We start from the raw sequence: 9560 nt of genomic DNA on the forward strand, positions 1-9560 counted from the left end.
ACGGTTTTCTCCATTTATAAAGTGGAAAGAGCAGCTGCATCTGCCCTCTTTGTAGCTTGTGGATATGTTTTGAGGGTCAGCATAGAAGTGAATGAGTATTGAAACGAAGCAACTCAAGTTTTTAGAAAAAAATAAATTTTTGTTGTTGTTGTTGTTGTTGTCTGATGGATAATTTGGAACACTCCCTTGGCCATATCATGTGTTGTCATGGAAACATTCTGGAAAGCCACACCTCCTTTCTTCCTTCTCAATGGACAGTTTCTTCTTAGCATGACAGCATTTCCCCAGAAGCGTAGTTCTGTTTTCTGTATTTTGACCTCTTTTCCCCTGTACCTCATTTTGGTGTGAGTCTGGATGGCAGGAAACCGCACAGGATTCAGAGTCTTAAGTGTCAAATTAGAAACCCTAACTTACCACACGGATGACCTTGGATAGGCCACCTGGCCTCTTTCGGCTTTGTGACTGCTTCCTCACAAACTCACTAAAATTAACATCTGACCCCGAACCTCCCATGTTTTAAATAAGAACCAGACCCCCTAAATTGTGAGAAACCTTTGAGTGAACCATTTAACTGTAGTTTACTTATTTTATTTTCAAATTTGAAATTATCAGGAATATTCTGATTTTTTGCTTTACATCTCAATATAGTATAGTAATTAGGACAAACCGAACATCATGTAATGTTTGTAAATGACATAATTTTCCTGTAAATTATAAAGCATTATATTATTACATATGACCACACATGTACATGCCACTCAATTCGAGAACCAGAAAGTACCAATAACTTAAAGCTACCTACAGGTCCTCTCCAGCACATCACTTCTCCCCAGAGGAAGCCACCTTCTTGAATTTGGTGTTTATCATTCCATTGCTTATAAAAACAGTTTCATCACATTTTTACAGACTCCGTATATTATTTAATTTTGCTATTGAGCTTTATAAAAATAACTGACTGTAGATAATAATCTAGGATTTGCTTTTTTCATTCAACATTATGTTTCTTCAAGCGACATATTACTCTGGTTGTCTGTGGTTCACACATTTACACTGCTGTGTAATATTCCATTGGGAACATAAGCTTATGTGGGTTGTTCAAACAGTGATCTTTTGAATTTGCTTATCCTTGTCTCATATTGTTATATTAAGGACTTATGGGTCATATGCCTTGAAGTGGAAAGGCTGGCTCATGAACTAGTCAAAGACTTGCAAATAATGCCAGGTTGTTTTCCCACGTTGTTGTATCAAATTGCATGTTTATCAGCAGCACTTAAATGTTCCCATTGATCCACTTCCTTCCAACAGTTGTTACTGTCACACTTCTTAATTTTTGCCACTTACGCAGGTTAAAATGGTATTTCGTTGTAGTCTTGATTTGCATTTCTCTAACATTTCTTTCCATATTTTTATTGTATTCAGGTTTCCTTGACTGCCTTTTGTTTGCTCTTCTATTGACTTTTTCTAGTTAATGTAGGAGTTTTATATAGTTAGGTTACTGATCTACTGTCAGTTTTATTTATTAAAATACATTCTCCCAGTTTGTTGTTTGCTTCTCTATTTTTGGTATTAATTTAATATAGTCATTTTTGTCAATTATCTTTAGTATTACCTCTTATTGAGATGCAATTATTTTTTTTTCTTAACCAGAAGGTAGAAAGATATTTTTCTACATAGTTTTTAATTTTAATATTTTTTGTATTAAAAGACTTGATTTTTAAATATTATTCAATAAATTTATTACATTTATAGTTGTACAATGATCATCACAACCCAATTTTATAGCATTTCCATTCCAAACCCCCAGCACATCCCCCCACCCCTCAACCTCTCTCATTTTGGAAACCATAAGTTTTTCAAAGTCTGTGAGTCAGTATCTGCTCTGCAAAGAAGTTCATTGTGTCCATTTTTCAGATTCCACATGTAAGTGATAGCATTGATGTTGGTGTCTCATTGTACGACTGCCTTCACTTAGCATGTTAATTTTTAGGTCCATCCATGTTGCTAAAAATGCCAGTGTTTCATTCATTTTAATGGCTGAGTAATATTCCATTGTGTACATGCACCACCTCTTCTTGATCCACTCCTCTGTCGATGGACATTTAGGTTGTTTCCATGTCTGGGCATTGAAAATAGTGCTGCAATGAACACCAGAGTACATGTGTCTTTGAGAGTCGTGGTTTTCTCTGGATAGATGCCCAGGAGTGGGATTGCTGGATCAAATGGTCGTTCTATTTTCAGTTTTCTGAGGCATCTGCATACTGTTTTCCACAGTGGCTGCACTAATTTACACTCCCACCAACAGTGTAATAGGGTTTCTTTTTCTCCACACCCTCTCTAGCACTTATTGTTTGTAAACTTTTGGATGATGGCCACTCTGGCTGGTGTAAAGTGGTACCTCATAGTGGTTTTGATTTGCATTTCTCTAATGAGTGATGCTGAACATCTTTTCATGTGTTTTTTGGCCATCTGTATGTCTTCCTTGGAGAATTGTCTGTCAGTTCTCGCAACTACTATTCAACATAGTTTTGGAAGTCCTAGCCACAGCAATCAGAGAAGTAGAAAAAATAAAGAGTCCAAATTGGAAAGGAAGAAGTAAAACTATCACTATTTGCAGATGACATGATACTATCCCTAGAGAATGCTAAAGACTCTACCAGAAAACTGTTAGAGCTCATCCATGAATTTGGCAAAGTCACAGGATACAAAATTAATACACAGAAATCAACAGCACTTCTATACACTAACAATGAAAGATCAGAAAGAGAAATTAGGGAAGCAATCCCGTTTACCATCGCATCCAAAAGAATAAAATACCTAGGAGTAAACCTACCTAAAGAGACAAAAGACCTGTACGCTGAAAACTATAAGACACTGATGAAAGAAATCAAAGATGACACAAACAGATGGAAAGACATACCATGCTCTTGGATTGGAAGAGTCAATATTATCAAAATGACTACACTACCCAAGGCAATCTGCAGATTCAAGGCAACCCCTATCAAATTACCAAGGACATTTTTCACAGAACTCAAACAGATTATTTTAAAATTCTGCCCATTTTTAATTGGGTTGTTTGTTTTATTGATGTGGAGTTGTATGAGCTGTTTATATATGTTGGCTATTGACCCCTTTATCTGTCCTATCATTAGGAAATATTGTCTGTCATTCAGTAGATTCTCTTTCTGTTTCATCAATGGTTTCCTTTGCTGTATAAAAACTGTTAAGTTTAATTAGGTCCCATTTGTTTGTTTTTGCTTTTCCCCCCCTTACTTCAGGAGACAGATCTCCCCAAAATATTATGGCAATTTATGTGAAAGAGTGTTTGGCCCATGTTGTTGTATCTGGTTGTACAATTAGGTCTTTAATTTATTTTGAGTTGATGTTGTACATGGTGTTAGAGAATGTTCTAATTCCCTCCTTTTTTTTTTTTTTAAATTGTCTTTTTGCCATTTCTTGGGCCGCTGCCTCGGCATATGAAGGTTTCCAGGCTAGGGGTCTAATCGGAGCTGTAGCCGCCAGCCTACACCAGAGCCACAGCAACATGGGATCCAAGCCGTGTCTGCGAACTACACCACAGCTCACGGCAACACCGGATCCTTAGCCCACTGAGCAAGGCCAGGGATCGAACCTGCAACCTCGTGGTTCCTAGTCAGATTCGTTAAGCACTGCGCTACAACGGACACTCCTAATTCCCTCATTTTATTTGATCTCTCCAGTTTTCCCAGCACCAGTTATTGAAGAGAATATCTTTTCTCCATGGTATATTCTTGCCTCTTTTGTTGTAGGCTGATTGATCATAAGTGCAGGGGTTTATTTCTGGCTGCCTGTCCTGTTGCATTCATCTTTGTGTCTGTTTTTGTGCCAGTATGATTCTAGTTTGATTACTGTAGCTTTGTAGTACTATCTGAAGTCAGGGAGCATAATTTCTCTAGCCTTATCCTTCATTCTTTAATTTTACTTTATTTTATTTAGTTAATTTTTTTTTTTTTTTTTGTCTTTTTGCCTTTTCTAGGGCCGCACCTGGGGCATATGGAGGTTCCCAGGCTAGGGATCTAATCAGAGCTGTAGCCACCGGCCTACACCACAGCCACAGCAACGCGGGATCCGAGCCACGTCTGCGATTTACACCACAGCACTCGCAGTGCCAGATCCTTAACCCAGTGAGCGAGGCCAGGGATCAAACCCGCAACCTCATGGTTCTCAGTTGGATACGTTAACCACTGAGCCATGATGGGAACTCCTAGTTAGTCAATTTTTATAGCCATACCTGCAGCATATGGAAGTTCCTGGGCCAGTGACTGAATCAAAGCCACACTGAGACCTGTGCAGCAGCTGCAGCAATGCAGGATCCTTTAACCACTGCACCAGGCTGGAGTTTAAACCCTCACCTCTGCAGCCATTCCAACTGCGGTCAGGTTCTTAACCCACTGTGCCACAGAAGCAACTCCCCATCCTTCTATTCTTAAGATTGTTTTGGCTATTGGGAGTCTTTTGTGATTCCATGAAAATTTTTATTTTTTTTATTTTTATTTATTTATTTATTATTTTTTTTTATTTTTTGCCTTTTTGCCATTTCTTGGGCCGCTCCCATGGCATATGGAGGTTCCCAGGCTAGGGGTCTAATCGGAGCTGTAGCTGCCAGCCTACGCCAGAGCCACAGCAACGTGGGATCTGAGCCGCGTCTGCAACCTACACCACAGCTCACGGCAACGCCGGATCGTTAACCCACTGAGCAAGGCCAGGGATCGAACCCACAACCTCATGGTTCCTAGTTGGGTTCGTTAACCACTGCGCCACGACGGGAACTCCTATTTTTTTATTTATTTGTCTTTTTAGGGCCACACCTGCAGCATGTGGAATTTCCCAGGCTAGGGGTTGAATCAGAGCTACAGCTGTCAGCCTACGCCACAGCCACAGCAATGTGAGATCCGAGCTGCATCTGAGACCTATACCACAGCTCACAGCAACACCGGATCCTTAACCCACTGAGCAAGGCCAGGGATCGAACCCACAACCTGATGGTTCCTAGTCGGGTTCGTTTCCGCTGTGCCACAAAGGGAACTCCCATGCCAATTTTTAAATTGTTTGTTCTAGTTCTGTGACAAATGCCATTGGTATTTTGATAGGGATTGCATTTAATCTGCAGATGGCCTTTGGGGAGCATGGTCAGATAGTAAGTGGTTTTCAGAGACAGAGAACCTTTTTTTTTTTTTTTTTTGGCTGTGGTTGATATGGGATCTCAGTTCCCAGACCAGAGATTGAACCTGGGCCACAGTGGTGAAAGCACCAAGTACTAACCACTAGACCACCAGGGAACTCCCGAGGCTTAGAAACTTTTTTTAACAAATCCCATTGTTTCCTGGCGCCCAGTGGGAGTCGTTCCATCCCTGCTTCCTGTGCCCAGTCCAATAATTTCTCCCTGAGGATAGCCCTTCTTCCCTGTGGTCATGCCCATGAGTCAGGTGTGTGAGTTATGGGCAGAGAGGCTGCATGGAGAGGACCCCCCAGGAAGATGTGGACCTGAACTCTCTTCTGCATTCGGGACTGAAGGAAGGTGAGAGCCTGAGGGTTTCTCCACCTGCTGATAGGTCACTGGTCATCAGGGTCTTAAAAACACCTGTTAGATGGAGCAACGAAACAAGTGACATAGATTTGCTGGCACTAAGTCTAAAGTTGGAAGAGAGCCTCAGGAGGAAATTTAGGTGGGGGCGGGGCTGTGCTGTTAACATAGCTGTTTCAGGTTACTTGTAAAACCCAGTAAGTTTAGCAACCAGGTATAGAACTGGCCTTGTGAGGTAGGCAACAGAGGATAAGTCAATTCACTTTTAAAAAAATCACCACATCAGAGTTCCCACTGTGGCCCAGGGGGTTAAGAATCTGACTGCAGTGGCTCGAGTCGCCCCAGAGACCCGGGTTCAATCCCTGGCTCAGTGTGGTGGGTTAAAGAATTCATAGTGCCACAGCTGCAGCTCAGATTCAATCCACATAATCACTTTCCTACTTAATATATTAACTTGACAATATTTGCTGATTATGCTGTGTCAGAGTTGCTATTTCAAGTTCTGGGTTTACAAAGATATTGAAATTACAATGTGGTTGACTGAGGGGAGACGCTGAAAACACCAGTGATGATAAACCTATCACAGAGATATGTTTAAAACGTTGTAAGAGCCCGGAGGCATCTGTTTGGCATGGGAGAAATGGTGACAAGAGCGACAGAGACGGTGATGTTTGAGTGAGCCTTTGCTAAAGATGAGTAGACGGTGAGAGAATTCCAGGAAACAAACGCAGAAATAATAAATATGTGGCATGTTTAAGACTTTAGTCCATTCAAGTCCATCGGAGGCAGAGGTACTGACTGATTAGAAGGGCAGATGGAGATGAGGTTTCACAGCCCTGTAGGACATGCTGGGCTGCATGCACCTGTGTAAGTAGACATTTCCACCTTGACTTCATGCACAAAGTACTTGTTGTGGCTCCTAAGGGGCTCCAGTGAGCATCACTACAAGAGTATGAGAGAGATCAACATTCAGAGAGAGGTCTCCTGGACAGCTGTGTAGAAGGTGGACTGCAGTGAAATCAAATGGAAGTGAAATATGCAGTTCCCATCATGGCTCAATGGAAACAAATCTGGCTAGTATCCATGAGGACACAGGTTTGATCCCTGGCCTTGCTCCGTGGGTTAAGGATCCGGCGTTGCCGTGAGCTGTGGTGCAGGTCACAGACACAGCTCAGATCTGGCATTGCTGTGGCTGCGGCATCGGCCAGTGGCTACAGCTCCAATTCAACTGTTAGCCTGGGAACCTCCATATGCCACGAACGCAGCCCTGAAAAGACCAAAAAATAAAAAATTTTTTAAAAAAGGACGTGAAATATAAGAAGGGAGCGGTTTGTGATAGATGATGGTTTATGGGATGTCAGGTGGGAGAGGGTGGGAGATGCCATGAGCCAGGGAGAGTGGAGAGGGTCCTAGATCCTCACCTGTCCCCTCTCTCACTGTTTTGTCCTGTCCCCTTAGTCCCATTCCCCTGCCCCAGCACCTCTCCATTCCCCTTCCTTCATTCATCCTATTCTTGGGTTTTCCTTCCTTGTACCTTCCCTCCTCCCTTTAATTCTTCATCCATTTCCGTTTCTTCTCCTTGAACATTTTTGCTTCTCTTCTACCCTTGGATTCAGTATCATCTTCCAAAATTGCTGTCCTTTCAGAAGTACCCTAAGTTTCCATCCAACAATATATTCATCATCGATTTCTTCACTAGTGAAATCATTCCCCCTCTGCCTCTTGTCTCCACATATGATCTGGGCAGCCTCACCCAGTAAGGGGCCACCTACCCTGGGGGTTGGAAAGAACCAGAATGTTGCAGATGTCCAGCTGTGTCCAGAGGCTCTGCTGCATGGACCTGCATGCACAATAGCTTTGCAGCCGTTAACACCAGGTATGTATTAAGTACTGACTATGAGTAAGGCTGGGCACTGCAGGGCACAAATAAATTGTGAATCAAGACCTATATCTGGGAGTTCCCACTGTGGGTGGCACCTCTGCAGCTTCAGGACGCAGGTTCGATCCCTGGCCCGGCACAGTGGGTTTAAGGATCCAGTGTTGCTGGAAATCCATATGCCTCAAGGCAGCCAAAAAAGGAAAAAAAAAAAAAAAGGAAAAAAGACCTTTGGCTGTCTCATACTGTGGTTAAATTGCGAAGAAACAATGTAAACGTGTGAAAAGTTCATTAACATAATGATGTGTTAACTGTTCCGTGAAAAGTGATTTGTACGCAAATGTCAGAGAGGATGAAGGGAGGGTGTCTTCAGAGTAGGAGGAGTCAGTTCTCATTTATATTTCAGGCACTGTTTCAGGAACCTGGTGTGTTACCTTATTTAATCCCCTAGACAATGTCGATAAAGGAAACATTTTTTCTTAGAGATGAGGAACCTGAGATTCAGAGAGATTAAGTAAGAAGCTCAAGGCCAAATCTCAAGGAAATAGAAGCTCTGAAATTTGACTGCAGGTCCATTGGATGCCAAGTGCCTTCCCACCCCTATATGGCACTGAATCTTTGAAAGGCAGGGTGCATGTGTCTCTGGATGGCTCTAGGGTACCTCGTGAATGTATATTCCAGCACCAACTAGTATACTCTCCAGAGACAAAGCCATTTATTCAGCACCTGGTGTTATGATCTGCACACGAACACCCATCACCTAGACCTGGACAACTCAAGTTGAGCCCATAAGCCCTGATACATCACTGTCCGTGGTCTGTTTTCTTCAGGGGTATGGAGACAACATCATGGAACCAGGCAACCTCACGTGGGTATCAGAATTTGTCTTCCTGGGGCTCTCACCGTCTCAGGAGTTCCAGTTTTTCTTGTTTCCCGTGTTCCTGTTTGTCTACACCACCACTGTCATGGGAAACCTCCTCATCATGGTCACGATAACCTCTGATGCTCGGCTCCACACGGCCATGTATTTCCTGCTCCGAAATCTGGCTCTGATAGAGCTCTGTTTCTCGTCCGTCATTGCACCAAAGATGCTGGTGGACTTGCTGTCTGAGAAGAAGACCATCTCCTACCAGGGCTGCCTGGCCCAGATCTTCTTCTTCCACTTTCTGGGAGGTGCCACGATCTTCTTCCTCTCAGTGATGGCCTATGACCGCCTGGTTGCCATCTCCCGGCCCCTCCACTATGTCATCATCATGAACACTCAGCTCTGCGTGGGGCTGGTGGTGGCTAGCTGGGTGGGAGGCTTTGTCCATTCCATCTCCCAACTGGCTCTGATGCTCCCACTGCCTTTCTGTGGTCCCAACGTTCTAGACAACTTCTACTGTGACATTCCCCAAGTGCTGAGACTCGCCTGCACAGACACCTCCCTCCTGGAGTTCCTTATCATCTGCAACAGTGGGATGCTGGTCCTCATCTGGTTCCTCCTCCTCCTTATCTCCTACTCCGCCATCCTGGTGATGCTGAGGGCCCACTCGGGGCAGGCGAGGAGGAAGGCAGCTTCCACCTGCACCACCCACATCGTTGTGGTGTCCATGGTCTTTATTCCAAGCATTTACCTCTATGCCCGGCCCTTCACCTCCTTCCCCATGGACAAGGCTGTGTCCATCAGCCAAACAGTCATGACCCCCATGTTCAACCCCCTGATCTACACCCTGAGGAACCAGGAGATGCAGGCAGCCGTGAAGAGACGAGCGAGGCGCTGGGTGCTTTGGAAAAGGGAGTGACTGTGGTGAGTCACTCTTTGGCTTTGTTTTCCATTTGTAATGTGGAGAGAGAGCTGCTCCATCTGCCTTCTTCCCAGCTCCTGGATGTGTGATGAGGTTAGACGTTCATAACTTTGAAATTAAGCAACTCAGATTTTTAGGAAAAAGGGAAAACATCCTTAGTGTGTGTGTGTGTGTGTGTGTCTTTTTGTGTAGGTTGATTTGAACACTCTGAGGACAGCAAGATATGTTTCTTGGAAACAAGTGGAACCCTCCTTTCTGCCTTTGGTGGACAGTTTCCTCTGAGGATGTCAGCATTTCTTCAGAAGAGCAGTTCTGTTTTCTGTATTTTGACCTCTTT

The 9560-nt window shown here is 43.5% G+C and overlaps 1 protein-coding gene across 1 annotated transcript; it reads left to right on the forward strand.

The window, feature by feature from the left end:
* On the forward strand, nt 8285-9220 carry LOC100516933 (olfactory receptor 4D2-like). Its single transcript, XM_003131654.1, has one exon. The coding sequence runs from the start codon at nt 8285-8287 to the stop codon at nt 9218-9220; it is 936 nt and encodes a 311-aa protein (XP_003131702.1).

The sequence above is a fragment of the Sus scrofa genome, chromosome 12 (assembly GCF_000003025.6).
Source record: "Sus scrofa isolate TJ Tabasco breed Duroc chromosome 12, Sscrofa11.1, whole genome shotgun sequence".
Taxonomy (NCBI): Eukaryota; Metazoa; Chordata; class Mammalia; order Artiodactyla; family Suidae; genus Sus; species Sus scrofa.